The 15,356-nt window shown below is 43.1% G+C and overlaps 1 protein-coding gene across 2 annotated transcripts; it reads right to left on the reverse strand.

The window, feature by feature from the left end:
- Positions 1 to 5,347: 5,347 nt before the first annotated feature.
- plekho1a (pleckstrin homology domain containing, family O member 1a) lies at positions 5,348 to 14,665 on the reverse strand. 2 transcript variants are annotated; one of them, XM_069516494.1, is made up of 10 exons: positions 14,372 to 14,543; positions 10,972 to 11,121; positions 9,892 to 10,032; positions 8,633 to 8,737; positions 8,278 to 8,379; positions 7,888 to 8,199; positions 7,490 to 7,578; positions 6,599 to 6,761; positions 6,388 to 6,500; positions 5,348 to 6,302 (listed from the first exon to the last, which is right to left on the reverse strand). In XM_069516494.1, the coding sequence occupies exons 1-10, from the start codon at positions 14,396 to 14,398 to the stop codon at positions 5,480 to 5,482; spliced, it is 2,025 nt and encodes a 674-aa protein (XP_069372595.1). In that variant the 5' UTR covers positions 14,399 to 14,543; the 3' UTR covers positions 5,348 to 5,479. The 2 variants fall into 2 exon arrangements, with proteins under 2 accessions (XP_069372595.1, XP_069372596.1); XM_069516495.1 differs by having other exon boundaries at positions 7,888 to 8,379; positions 14,372 to 14,665.
- Between the last annotated feature and the right edge of the window lie 691 nt (positions 14,666 to 15,356).

Genomic DNA, 15,356 nt, shown 5'->3' on the forward strand with positions numbered 1-15,356 from the left:
TGAGAGGTGGACGTTATGAGAAGGAGGGAAAAAAGAATGACTAAAAAATTCAGTTGTAAGAGATAGAAACAAAACAAGTGGAGGCGAAGTGAGAGAAAAAAGAAAATAACAGAAATGGTGAGATGAGGAACTGAATGAAGGACAGAGAGGATAAGGAAGGAGTGATGGAAAGAAGGAAAGAGGAGGAAGAATGGAGGGAACACTGTTGAGAACAAGGGAGGAAGAGAAGTGGGTAAAAGAAAATGTTTGTACACAAAAGAATTAAATCTTAAAAATTGAAATTAGCAGTTTGTCCTGCAGGTGGCGCCCTCGTCTCTACTGACTCATTTCAGTTACAACTCTTCTTTGATTTCACCTTCGAAATGTTTTCATTGAAAAAAATTTAAAAATCTACAAATATTTCACAATGAGTCTGATCCAGTTCCACACACACACACACACACACACACACACAGAGAGACACAGAGAGACACACACAGACACTGATAACATCACTGATGACATCAGTGATGTCATCAGTGATGTTATCCGGTCGTCTCCATGTTAGCAGGTCAATAATAAACAGGAAATATTTTTAGTTCTGTTGCTACTAGGATGACTCTGAACACACCATCTTCATCATCCTCATCTTTCTCTTCATCATCATCACCCTCCTCCTCTTCATCCTCATCTTTCTCTTCATCCTCATCACCCTCCTCCTCTTCATCCTCATCTTTCTCTTCATCCTCATCACCCTCCTCCTCTTCATCCTCATCACCCTCCTACTCTTCATCCTCATCTTGCTCTTCATCATCATCACCCTCCTACTCTTCATCCTCATCTTGCTCTTCATCATCATCACCCTCCTACTCTTCATCCTCATCTTTCTCTTCATCATCATCACCCTCCTCCTCTTCATCCTCATCTTTCTCTTCATCCTCATCACCCTCCTCCTCTTCATCCTCATCTTTCTCTTCATCCTCATCACCCTCCTCCTCTTTTCATAGAACCAAATCATAATAAACAACTGCTCCCCCTGGTGGACGCAGAGTTTGTCCTGTGAAGCAGCAGGAACATGTGGGGAACATTCAGGGGTGGAGCCTGAAGAGCAGCAGGTTGACGTCTTCGTCTTCTACGTGTACGGCTCCTCTTCTTCATCATGAGACATTTGTGTTCTTCAGTTTCACGTCCGTCACGTGTTAGAAACCTCAGAGACACGCCCACTCACTCACTGAGAAGGTTCCAGATGTTTTCTCTCATGGACTCACTCTGACATGTTCCAGATGTTTTACTAGAAGCTGCAGGAGAAGATCCAGAACATGTCCAGAGACTGACTCAGACATTTGTTCTCACATACAGAACACGTCAGCAACACGTCAGGAACATGTGAGGAACACGTCAGGAAACATATTTATATTCTCCATCTCAAGTGAGGATCCAAGGAAAGGAAAGAAGGAGAGGAGGAAAAAACGAGGTCGAGTCTTTGAACAGACGCTGCAGGGCCGTGAGTCACAATGAACATTTACCATCCCCCAACACTTTACTACACACGCCTGTATAATCCTTCCTGTTTTAAATGAGGACAAACTGTAACACTGACCTGGTACACACTGCACCTCTGAGAGAGAGAGAGAGAGAGAGAGAGAGTTCATAAAACATGCATCACCCCCCCACTCTGCAGTGGAAATAACTAAAAGTGAAGCATCAGACGTCGTCAGCGTAAATAATTGATCAGACTCTGATGTGAACATGAATCATCCTCCACTGTTTTCATCAGAGTAATAAACTACATCTCATCACTCTCGAGAACAGACGATCGTCATCATTTCTGTAGCGCCTTTCAAAATGTTGTTTTCAGAAAAAAACTATCAACGAAGTTACTAAAAGATTCGACATAAAAGTTTTCAAATAAAAACAAGTGAAATCATAAAACATGTAAGATGACATCACTGAAAATGGGTTTTAAGAAGTGATTTAAAGAGTCTGAGGGGTCCTGACGGCAGCTGCTCGGCCACCTTCAGACAAACACTCCTGTAGTTTAACAGTCATCAGTGAAATCCAGTGTGAAGCCAAAAGCAGTGAGAATGGTTACAGCGCCCCCTGCAGGTGGCTTCTGTTCATGTGTTATAGAAACTGAACGTTTGTTCTCATAAAGAAACATTGATCTCAACAGTTGAAATCATTTGTGTCAAATCAGACGTAAATAAAGACTCAGGTCAGCTGTCAATCATCTCGTCTCCACCTCCATGAGTCAGTGTCAGCTGTCAATCATCTCGTCTCCACCTCCATGAGTCAGTGTCAGCTGTCAATCATCTCAACTGTTTTTATATCATAAATAACTGATTCAAACCAAACTGATGAGAAACATCTGAACAAACATCAGAGAGAGAAGAACTGAAATGACAGAAACATTTATTTAATGTGTGAGTGACGGGGCCCCTCTGAGTGACGGGGCCCTCTGAGTGACGGGGCCCTCTGAGTGACGGGGCCCCTCTGAGTGACGGGGCCCCTGGAGATCGTGAAGTTATTCAAGCCCCTGAGTGGGAGCATCTCATACAAACTGTCAGACGAAGGTTCCATCTGCAAAAAAATCAAAATGCACATCAAGCTCAAATGCTATGCTAACTATGCTAACAGTGTCCCTCTGCCTCCTGTCTTTGTGCTAAGCTAAGCTAACGAGACGTGAAACTGGGTCAGTGAAGCGTTTATTTAAAATGTGGTTTTCAGACACAAACACAGAACGCACGACAGCTGCAGATTAGTCGTCAAGAAATGCTCACACATGCATAAATAATCACTCACACACACTCAACATACACGTACACGCTCATGTACGCACACATGTACACATTCACACACACACACGTACACATTCACACACACACACACACACACACACACAGTGAGCATTGCAGAGGTGGAGCTGTGTGATGGAGCGATGCTGTTTGTCCTACATCTGCTCTTCATCACAGCTCATTGATCTCTGTGTGTGTGTGTGTGTGTGTGTGTGTGTGTGTGAACGAATGAATCTCATTCTAAGCTGTCGTGTCGTCCAATCGTACGGTTGATCATGTGACCAGAGTTTGTTATTTCTAACCTCTGAATCATGTTTTGTCATTTTGTCACAGGAAGTAAAAGAGCGACTGTGAAAAGTAACTAAGTACTTTTACTCAAGAGCTGAATGTATTTTACAGAATGAAATCACATCTTCCCTCCGTCACTTTCTTCACATTCTCTTTTATTTTATGTGTAAAGTCTCGATTCTCAAAACAGAAAAATGTTTTTGTGAGTTTTTGGGGTCATTTACCCACAATGCATTGCAGCAATTCAAACAATATCATTCAGAAACATCAACAAAGCTTTAGTTAAATATAAAAACATATAAACAATTTAATTTCATACTTTGTCAAAGTGAACACAGTGTGATGCTAAATCATTTCAGATATTCATTACGTAAAATGTGCACAAACTTTTAAAGGTTCAGTGTGTAGAATGTAGTGACATCTAGTGGTGAAGTTTCACATCGCAGCTGAATACCCCCCCCCTTCCAAACACAAAGGAGAACCTGTGGCAGCTTCAGTTTTCATAAAAACTCAAAAGGTTTAGTTTGTCCAGTCTGAGTTACTGTAAAAAAAACATGGCTGCCTCCGTAGAGAGGACCCGCTCCTGATGTAAATATAATAATAATAATATAAATAATAATATAATAAGTATTTCAATATAAAGTATTTAAATATTAGGTGTTTAAATATAAATGGACCATTCCAGGGTAAAGAAAACAATGAACAATGATTGACATGAAAACTTCACCTGAATTTTACACACTGAACCTTTAACTGAAGAAAAATAAAGACGTCGTTTCACTACAACACAGAACAATGAATCATGACCTTTGACCTCTGACTGTCGCTTTTCTTTTTAAATTATGTAAAAACTGTTAAAACCTCAGTGACTGATAAATATGAATATTTAACGTTAACGTACAAACACAAGTAAATGGAGTCATTGTTCTTTAACTGATGCTTATCAGCTGACGTTTGAGACGTATTTAAAGAGTTGATTCTTCTGTGGCTCTTTTTGTTCTTTTCTAAAACCAAGGTTTAGTGATAAAGTGTATTTTTTAATAAAGAGATAGATTATTTCATGTCGGACTGCAGTGTACAGTCGTGTTTCTGATAGAGTTTTAGATATTTAAACTCACAGTGATTTTAATTTAGGCCATTTAAAAATGAGTACACAACTATATGACGGATAGTTTCAGTGTTATGTATCATAAGTATTTCTTACTGTATTGAAGTGAGTAACGTTCCCACAACACAAAGATGTCGTCACTTACGTGACATCAGCTACATTTCGTTAATTGACCGTAAATATCAAGCCTTTCATTAGATTGTTTATTCTCTGATCAGCTGATCGGTTTATATCTGTGGCCTGTTTTTGAGTTTGCAGTTACCTTCCATGTTGGATTTGTTTCAACTTTTAAAATGAACATTGTTCTCAGGCTCGGTCAGACGACTCGACCATCAGCTTTATTCAGCTCCGTCCACATGAAGGTCCGTGTGAGAATCAACCATCAGACCATCAGGATTTCAGTTATGTTGCATATTGACACATTTAACAGTTCGTCCCAAGCCGAGAAGTTTTCTTTCACATAAAACCTCGTATTTCACAGAGTGAGTTTCCAACCATGTTTCCTGTTTCAGCTCAGAACTGATGAACATGTAAACTCGTCTTCGTCTCTTATCGACATTATTGCTTATTCTCTCGTCACTCCCTGAGTTTCGTTGTAGTTTGACAAAACTCTCTGTGAAAATGTCTCGAGATTAAAATATCAACATTGAGTTGGAAGAAGATTTTTGAGGCTACGATGAAATTATAGATTTAGAATTTGAAAGAAATGTCACACAAAGACAGTAAGAGATATAATCAAAATTAGCATTAAATCAGGTGACAGATAATTGAGTTCTTATTGACCCTTATTAAAAAGACATTTACAGCCCCCCCGCGTGCCCATAGGAAACATAGTGCTCTTTAGTGCCGTCATTGAAAAAGACTCAGTGTAAAAATGTTGACATCCTTGTTTAGAAAAAAATTATTTTCATGACAAACCGTATTTTTTCATTTTCAAAATCTTAAACATCTTTTTAAAAAACCCACGAAGGGAAGAAAACAAATAAACTTCACTTTCAACAAACCGAGAGAAAAACATGCAGAACCACTGAAACTGAATCTACTCAAATGAATCGAGTGTGACGGTCTAGTGCATTGTAGAGTTAAAGTCTTTCAACCTCCTGGGAAGAACTGTAGATTGCTGGTTTCGGAATAATCCACATTTGCTTCAGTGTTTTTGTGAATCCCACTGTCCTCACAGTAAAAGATGAAAAACATTGAAGGGATAGAATTAAAACATCCTGAATGTTTTAAAACCCTGCCTTTAATTTGTGCACACGCTTGCTGAAAAACTTGCTGGAAAAGTTTCAATAAATATAAAAAACACTCGTCAAGGTGTCTCGGACTCGTCGTCGTCCTCAGGTGACGTCGGCGACGCCGGCGTGTCGTCCTCCTCTGCTGCAGAACTCGCTGAGGGCAACCCCTCCACCGTCGCTGTTGCCATCTTTTCGTAGGTCCTCCTACGCTGTCGCCGCAGCGTCTGGCTCTGCAGCTCCTTCACCTCCTGCAGCACCTCCTGAGCCTCTTTCCACGATGACATGGCCTCCTCCAGGAGGCGCTCTGCCTCAGCACGCCTCCTTTCCACCTCCAGGTCCTCTTCCGACAGCAGGCAGGGAGGTGATGCTGGCGAAGGCGGAGACAAACACTGTTTGTCAGATGTTTTGGCCTGAGATGACTCACAGCAACCAGAGAAGCTCGGGGAGTTCTTCTGACTCTGACAGGGCGACTCCTTGCTGCTCTCCAGACAAGGCGAGTCTGTTTCGCTGCCTTGTGGTGAATCTGATCCTTTAACCCCAGAGGAGTCTGATCCTCTTGGGGGGGATTCGGGCAGTTTCCAAACAGGAGAGTCGTCCTTGTTGGGACCAGAGGAGCTGGAGGAGGAGCCCTTGAAATTTGGTGAGAAAACGGTGTCGGAGCTCTTTGGTCGTAGTGACTCTGTGGTCGTCAGTCGAGGTGAATCTTTCAGTCGAGGGGAGTCATTTGCTTTCGCAGCAGGGGAATGGGATCCTCTTGAGCGAGGTGAGTCGGTCCCTTTACAGCGGTTCTTCTTGGCTTTGGATCGAGGAGACTCTCTTCCTCTCTGACGTGGAGAATCCTTGCCTCGGAGGCGAGGAGAGTCGCTGCTCCTGCTCCTCGGAGAACCTGATGACTTGCTGAAGAGGACATCAACAGCCAGTTAAACATTGATCCTTTTTGTTCACACATCAATATATCATTATCAAATGTTAATGAACTGACCTGGAGTGAGGAGAGTCAGAGCCCCTGAGGTGATGGAGTCGAGGGGAGTCGATGCCCTTCAGGTACGGTGAGCTGCCGCCTCGCTCTCGCTCTGCTTTGGCTTTCTGCAATTCCTGTCAATCAAGACACTCAGTATAAGTCTTGACTGTGACTCGAGGCTTCTATCGTACAAAAGATGAATCGATACGATTGGTAGATGAAGAGGTCGAACCTGTAGTCTCATCTCCTCCAGCAGCTCCTGAGCTCTTTGCATCCTCTGAGCAATGAGGCTCTGCAGCTGACCGACCGGCTGCACCGAAGCCCCGCCCCCAGCCTCCTCTTCAGTGGGACAGCGACGAAGAACAGACCGCAACTCTGAACGAATCATTGCTGGTCTGAAGAGGGAGAGGAGGACAGTTTCATTTTATAACCAAGACTGAACATAGAGTCAAATTTTAGTGGTTCAGGTTAGGAAGTCAGCGCAGTGGTTGAACATTTTGACCCATTAACATCACAATACTTAATATTTTACGAAAGGTCCATCACAGCCGTTAGTTTCACTTCATCTTCTTTCAGATACTTGAAATGTGCAACTGATAGATAATCCAGGACACAAGTAGAAAATAAATGTTTGTCCTGCAGCAGTCTGGGTTCACCCGGAAAGACAAGAACTTGATGTGCAGATGAAGATCGGAGAAAGAACGGCTGGGATCTGATCAGAAATCCTTCGTGTCCAAGTGGAAGGAGAAGCTGTGTCAGTCCCACAACTCACAAGAGGGACAACTAGAAGAGGCTGGTTCTGTACACGTGACATCCATTGCACGTCTGTCCATCCTGGGAGAGGGATCCCTCCTCTGTCTCTCCCTGTACAGATTGTAAAGCCCTCTGAGGCAAAATGTGTTTTGTCAATTTGGGCGATACAAATGAAATTTGATTTGATTTGATTTGATGAGGCTGCTGTCTTAGTCTGCGGACACCACCCAGACTCGGACATGGTACATGGAAGGAAGCAGCTCAAATGTGTCAAGATTACGATGCAATTCAGATAAACTTGGACGGTAAATATTAAGTAAATAAATGTTGAGTGGAATGAATTGATTTGTTCCAGTGTTTTTTTTATTACCTGGAGGAAAGGACTTCATCCATAGAGGCACAGCGACTCCGGCCCTGCACGCTGAACCTCTTTCCGGGCTGTGGAGTTCGAGACTGAGCCTGAAAAGAAACGGTAAGTTGAAGTCTGCCGATTATCCAACAAGAAAAAAAGGTGCACAAATGTGTATTTGTGTAAAAACCTAAATTGAGCATAAAAAAGAATTTGGTCCACTGAACCCTGATGCTTCCCAACAACGTTCTCAGAGCGGCGTGCTAAGATTCCGGCTCAGGGTTTTTGGAGGTTTTACACTAGTTGGTACCATCAGTAAAGAATGAATTGTCACCTGTAGCTGAGTTTGTGTTTCAGATGCTTGTGGTGTTCAGGTCTCAGACTGGAGCAACGTGATCTGTGAGGTTCAGTTTACCAACCTGCACCTGCTGGGTCTTCTGAACCTTGGAGGCCTCCAGGTGGGACTGTTTACCCCAGGACCACTCACTACCTCTGGGAAGACTGCCAGTCTTGACCTTGGGCTCCTTGGAGGTCACCCTGAGTTTTGAGACATCGGTGCCAGCCCGCTGACGACCCCCAACCCCCCAAGATCCTACGACCTGTCCCCCCTTCTGCAGGTCAACCTGAAAGTTCTGCCAGGATTCCCGAGAGTTGCCATCGTAGTCTGGGGAGAACCCGTCCTCCTCAGTAACCAGATCGAGGGTCAGCATGCCATGGGAGGAGGTAGATGCCTGGGGTGAGAGATTAGAGGACAACATGGCTAAAGTGAAGATAAAGATATTAATGTTGATAATAAGAAATCCCAGTACCACAGCCAGGAGGTGTCCTCTGGTCGGCAGCCGGCGGCCATGAGGGATCTTTGCTCGGTCTCTGGTGGGATGAGCCAGTGAACTGTTCTCCTCGATGGTCACCTGGACTCAAACACACAAACGGATCAGTGTCCTCTGAAATGTCACAACACACCAGGTTTTTGGGAGAATCCATCAATAGTGTTAACATAACACCTTCTGCCTCAAGGTGAAAACATGTGATATTATAATATATATATTATAATATCACATGTTTATGACATTGACTTAAGCTTTATTAACAGGACACAATGAAATCAATGAAATCAATGTTCAGTTCTTGAGAAGGTGATTTATTGAAGTCTGTGTAAGTTACCTCGTCTAAAACTCGGTTCTTAGCTTTGATTATTGCCACATTGAGGGCGTTGACCCATGATTCCTTTTCTTCAGGACTAACTGCTAAAAACACGAGGTTAGGAACCTGCAAAAAGACAAAAGAAAAGTTACTTCATCTAAACAAATATAGTCAAACAAAAACACAGAAACAAGCGGTAACGTCTCCGATTCACAGAGTCCGCTGTACTTTAGTACGTTTATTTGTACAGCACACTTCTACAACAACGCAAAAGTGTAAAAACAAAAGGCATCATGACTAATTGTAAAGCAACATTAGACTAAACAAAAAAGCATGTGTTCGTGAACACCACGTCTGTAGACGTGGACACAGACGTGGTGAGGAACATTTGTCTGTAATAAAGTGCAGCTGACATGTGAAGGGATTATTCTGCTGTAACTCGTCCTCTGACAGACTAATGGGATTCTGTGGATTAAACCTTTTCAGAGGAGGAAAATAACAGCTCAGCCAATCACTGCAGCCGAGGCAGGGTGGGCGGGTAATGTCAAATCCCATCCACCATTCCTGAGATGGATGTACGAGGAAATCCACCAATGGCGTGACAGTAAGAGTCGGGGGAGGGAGGGGGGTGTAATCTCCGAGCACAGGACGAGAGGATGAAGAGGAATAAAGACAGAAAAAGGAAAAACTGAGAGAACAAAAGTTTGTTCCTGTTGCCACAATAAAACTGTCACCATGACGATAACATACACCAAACTGTCACCATGACGATAACAAGCACCAAACTGTCACCATGACGATAACATACACCAAACTGTCACCATGACAACAACATACACCAAACTGTCACCATGACGATAACATACACCAAACTGTCACCATGACGATAACAAGCACCAAACTGTCACCATGACGATAACATACACCAAACTGTCACCATGACAACGACATACACCAAACTGTCACCATGACGATAACAAGCACCAAACTGTCACCATGACGATAACATACACCAAACTGTCACCATGACGATAACAAGCACCAAACTGTCACCATGACGATCTGAGTTGTTCCGACTGTGTTTAATGACTCAACGTGATTGAGCTCAAACATCTTCATCTTCCACACAAACTAATAAATCAGGTTTTTGTTTAAAACACAAACCCAATAAAAATCTTTTCTAGTTCATCTGACAGCGTCTAAACTCGTAGAGCTCATCTCACGTTTGAGTGCGAAAGGGTTAGAAACTTCTCCGTCTCTGTAGCATCCTCCTGACTCACCGTGTTCCCCGGCCGTCTGCAGCGCAGCAACGTGAAGCGACTGTGGTTCTTCTTGCTGCGACTCTTTGCTTTCCTCAGCTCCTCCGAACGCTCGTAATCAGCCAGATCGATCACTTCCTGCGCTTTACGCTCGTCTTTCACCTGCAGAAGAAAACACACACTGCTGCTGATCCTTTATATCCATGATCTCCTCACAGACACTGACACATAAACATCTGCATCCACGTCCAGCATCACCTGAGTTTACTACACAACATGATTTTAAAAAACAAGTTTCAAGCAGAAAAAGTTTTAGTTTCGAATGATGAACGTCAGAAAACATCAAAATATCCTGAACTGATAAACTGCACTGTCCCTTTAAATGTACACACACACACACACACACACACACACACACACACACACACACACACACACACACACACACCTCTATAGTTGTGAGGACACTTATTGGCATAATGCATGCCCTAACCTTATCCCTAGACATAAACCTAAAATCAAGTCCATTGAATTTGTGAGGGTCAGACAAAATGTCCTCACATTGATGTGTGTGTGTGTGTGTGTGTGTGTGTGTGTGTGTGTGTGTGTGTGTGTGTGTGTGTGTCACGTGTACATGCTGGTGTTGAACATTCATCAATATCAGTGAGGATATGATCGATAGGATGTGAGAACACAAACAGCAGCAGAGAAACACGTGTTGACGTGGTACTGTGGAGTATTAGAGTACTGTGGAGTATTAGAGTACTGTGGTACTGTGGAGTATTAGAGTACTGTGGTACTGTGGAGTACTGTGGAGTATTAGAGTACTGTGGTACTGTGGAGTACTGTGGAGGATTAGAGTACTGTGGTACTGTGGAGTACTGTGGTACTGTGGAGTACTCTGCCTGGAGGTGCTGATGCTGCTAGCGATCATGATGTTACCATGGCAACCAGCTGAAGCTTGATTAACAACAGTTAATGGTGGTGCTCGTCCAGATGCTGACAGATGTGTCAGAACTCTCAAACTTCATTACCCTGAAGTTAGAAAGTTTCATCAGAGAGTTCACGTGGTTCAAACTTCATGATGAACCGTGGACTCACCTCCTTGTCAGAGATGTAGAGGTGGTCTCCTCTCAGAACCACGAATCGGTTCCTCCACAGTTCTCTGAAGATCCCTCGACCGCAGAACTTCCTGATCCAGCCGACCTTCTCCAGCTGCTGAACCGCCGGCTGACCCGAGTCCTGAACGCCCTGAAACACAGAGTCAGAGGGAGGAGTCACCTTCTGTAGAAACTACCAGAGGAGTCACCTTCTGTAGAAACTACCAGAGGAGTCACCTTCTGTAGAAACTACCAGAGGAGTCACCTTCTGTAGAAACTACCAGAGGAGTCACCTTCTGTAGAAACTACCAGAGGAGTCACCTTCTGTAGAAACTACCAGAGGAGTCACCTTCTGTAGAAACTACCAGAGGAGTCACCTTCTATACAAACTACCAGAGGAGTCACCTTCTGTAGAAACTACCAGAGGAGTCACCTTCTGTAGAAACTACCAGAGGAGTCACCTTCTGTAGAAACTACCAGAGGAGTCACCTTCTATACAAACTACCAGAGGAGTCACCTTCTGTAGAAACTACCAGAGGAGTCACCTTCTGTAGAAACTACCAGAGGAGACGTTTTCTATACAAACTACCAGAGGAGTCACCTTCTGTAGAAACTACCAGAGGAGTCACCTTCTGTAGAAACTACCAGAGGAGTCACCTTCTGTAGAAACTACCAGAGGAGTCACCTTCTGTAGAAACTACCAGAGGAGTCACCTTCTGTAGAAACTACCAGAGGAGTCACCTTCTATAGAAACTACCAGAGGAGTCACCTTCTGTAGAAACTACCAGAGGAGTCACCTTCTATACAAACTACCAGAGGAGTCACCTTCTGTACAAACTACCAGAGGAGTCACCTTCTATAGAAACTACCAGAGGAGTCACCTTCTGTAGAAACTACCAGAGGAGTCACCTTCTGTAGAAACTACCAGAGGAGTCACCTTCTATACAAACTACCAGAGGAGTCACCTTCTGTAGAAACTACCAGAGGAGTCACCTTCTGTAGAAACTACCAGAGGAGTCACCTTCTATACAAACTACCAGAGGAGTCACCTTCTGTAGAAACTACCAGAGGAGTCACCTTCTATACAAACTACCAGAGGAGTCACCTTCTGTAGAAACTACCAAAGGAGACGTTTCTATACAAACTACCAGAGGAGTCACCTTCTGTAGAAACTACCAGAGGAGTCACCTTCTGTAGAAACTACCAGAGGAGTCACCTTCTATACAAACTACCAGAGGAGTCACCTTCTATACAAACTACCAGAGGAGTCACCTTCTGTAGAAACTACCAGAGGAGACGTTTTCTATACAAACTACCAGAGGAGACGTTTTCTATACAAACTACCAGAGGAGACGTTTTCTATACAAACTACCAGAGGAGACGTTTTCTATACAAACTACCAGAGGAGACGTTTTCTATACAAACTACCAGAGGAGTCACCTTCTATAGAAACTACCAGAGGAGACGTTTCTATACAAACTACCAGAGGAGACGTTTTCTATACAAACTACCAGAGGAGTCACCTTCTATACAAACTACCAGAGGAGTCACCTTCTGTAGAAACTACCAGAGGAGTCACCTTCTGTAGAAACTACCAGAGGAGTCACCTTCTGTAGAAACTACCAGAGGAGTCACCTTCTGTAGAAACTACCAGAGGAGTCACCTTCTATACAAACTACCAGAGGAGTCACCTTCTGTAGAAACTACCAGAGGAGTCACCTTCTGTAGAAACTACCAGAGGAGACGTTTTCTATACAAACTACCAGAGGAGTCACCTTCTGTAGAAACTACCAGAGGAGTCACCTTCTGTAGAAACTACCAGAGGAGTCACCTTCTGTAGAAACTACCAGAGGAGTCACCTTCTGTAGAAACTACCAGAGGAGTCACCTTCTATAGAAACTACCAGAGGAGTCACCTTCTGTAGAAACTACCAGAGGAGTCACCTTCTATACAAACTACCAGAGGAGTCACCTTCTGTACAAACTACCAGAGGAGTCACCTTCTATAGAAACTACCAGAGGAGTCACCTTCTATACAAACTACCAGAGGAGTCACCTTCTGTAGAAACTACCAGAGGAGTCACCTTCTGTAGAAACTACCAGAGGAGTCACCTTCTGTAGAAACTACCAGAGGAGTCACCTTCTATACAAACTACCAGAGGAGTCACCTTCTGTAGAAACTACCAGAGGAGTCACCTTCTATACAAACTACCAGAGGAGTCACCTTCTGTAGAAACTACCAAAGGAGACGTTTCTATACAAACTACCAGAGGAGTCACCTTCTGTAGAAACTACCAGAGGAGTCACCTTCTGTAGAAACTACCAGAGGAGTCACCTTCTATACAAACTACCAGAGGAGTCACCTTCTATACAAACTACCAGAGGAGTCACCTTCTGTAGAAACTACCAGAGGAGACGTTTTCTATACAAACTACCAGAGGAGACGTTTTCTATACAAACTACCAGAGGAGACGTTTTCTATACAAACTACCAGAGGAGACGTTTTCTATACAAACTACCAGAGGAGACGTTTTCTATACAAACTACCAGAGGAGTCACCTTCTATAGAAACTACCAGAGGAGACGTTTCTATACAAACTACCAGAGGAGACGTTTTCTATACAAACTACCAGAGGAGTCACCTTCTATAGAAACTACCAGAGGAGTCACCTTCTGTAGAAACTACCAGAGGAGTCACCTTCTGTAGAAACTACCAGAGGAGTCACCTTCTGTAGAAACTACCAGAGGAGTCACCTTCTATAGAAACTACCAGAGGAGACGTTTCTATACAAACTACCAGAGGAGACGTTTCTATACAAACTACACGAGGAGACGTTTTCTATAGACTTCAGTGACTCGTCTAAACAGCCAATCAAATGGTTTCATTCAGTAAATAAGTTCACGTTAGTCTGACTTTGGTTTAATTTACCCTGATTCAGAAAAAGAGTAAAAAAATGTATATGTATGAAATAATGATAATATAACGATAATAATATAATAATAATATAATAATAATAATAATAAAATAATATTAATATAATAATAATATAATAATAATAATAATAATATAATAATAATAATAATAATAAAATAATATTAATATAATAATAACAATATAACAATAATAGTTATAATTATAATATAATATAATAATAATAATACACAGATCCTATTTGTACAGATTCACTGATGAGATCTGGTTTAAATGTTGAAACATAAAATGATGAATAATGAGTGTTAGTCTCAGGCCTGTGATGAATGAACGGATGGATGGAGGAGTAGAAGGAGGAGTAGATGAAGGAGTGGATGGAGGAGTAGAAGGAGGAGTAGATGGAGGAGTGGATGGAGGAGTAGATGCTACAGACTGATGATGAAGATGAGGAACACATGAACGTCTCTTACTCTCCTGCTCTGGCTGCTTTTCTTCATCCTTCCTCCGGTTCTCTCACACCGACGGGGAGGAGGTGCAGCCCGCCCAACGGTAGCTCGGTGCCCGGTGAATCCTGGAGTCGGTCCCGGTGGATCCTGGAGTCGGTGCCCGGTGGATCCTGGAGTCGGTCCCGGTGGATCCTGGAGTCGGTGCCCGGTGGATCCTGGAGTCGGTCCCGGTGGATCCTGGAGTCGGTCCCGGTGGATCCTGGAGTCGGTGCCCGGTGGATCCTGGAGTCGCTTCCTCTTCTTCTTCAGCTCCTCTGTTTTCTAAACCGAAGCAGCATCCTCCCGGTGCGTGTGCGTGTGCCCATGGAGGCAGATGCTCTCGCTCGTGAACGCGCTGTGAAACTCACGGTAGCCTATTTTCCAACACAAAGAGCCCGACAGCGCCACCTGCTGTCAAACAGTCATTTTGACTTCTTTATAATAATTAAGATTTAAAATGTCAGTTCTGTGTTTATACAGAATATATATATATATGTTTGTATATATATTCACAGAAACTCATAAATGATGTTTATTCAGTCAAACAAAAATAACATTTAGTATAATTGATCCAAACGGTGGTTAAGGATGAAACTATGAGAAACAGTGAAGCTGAAGTTTGTTCACTGGAGGTTTAAAAATCTTTTTAATTTCCTCCTGCTCCGATTTATATTTTACTTTAAATAAAAGAAAACCAAACCTGGACAAAAGTTTATCTTCTGTGCCAAACTATGGACTGACCTCTGACCTGTTTCCTGACCTTGACCTCTGACCTGTTTCCTGACCTTGACCTCTGACCTGTTTCTTGACCTCTGACCTGTTTCCTGACTGTGAGTAAAGTTGTTTGTTTCCTTCTGGAGCTGAAAACTGAAATAATCGTAAAGTGTGGATGAGAACAAACCGAAGACTTTTACTCTGTTGCGTCAAACAGACCAAGGTCAGAGGTGAGAGGTCAGCTTCAGTTTAACAT

The sequence above is a fragment of the Paralichthys olivaceus genome, chromosome 20 (assembly GCF_024713975.1).
Source record: "Paralichthys olivaceus isolate ysfri-2021 chromosome 20, ASM2471397v2, whole genome shotgun sequence".
NCBI classification, from domain to species: Eukaryota; Metazoa; Chordata; class Actinopteri; order Pleuronectiformes; family Paralichthyidae; genus Paralichthys; species Paralichthys olivaceus.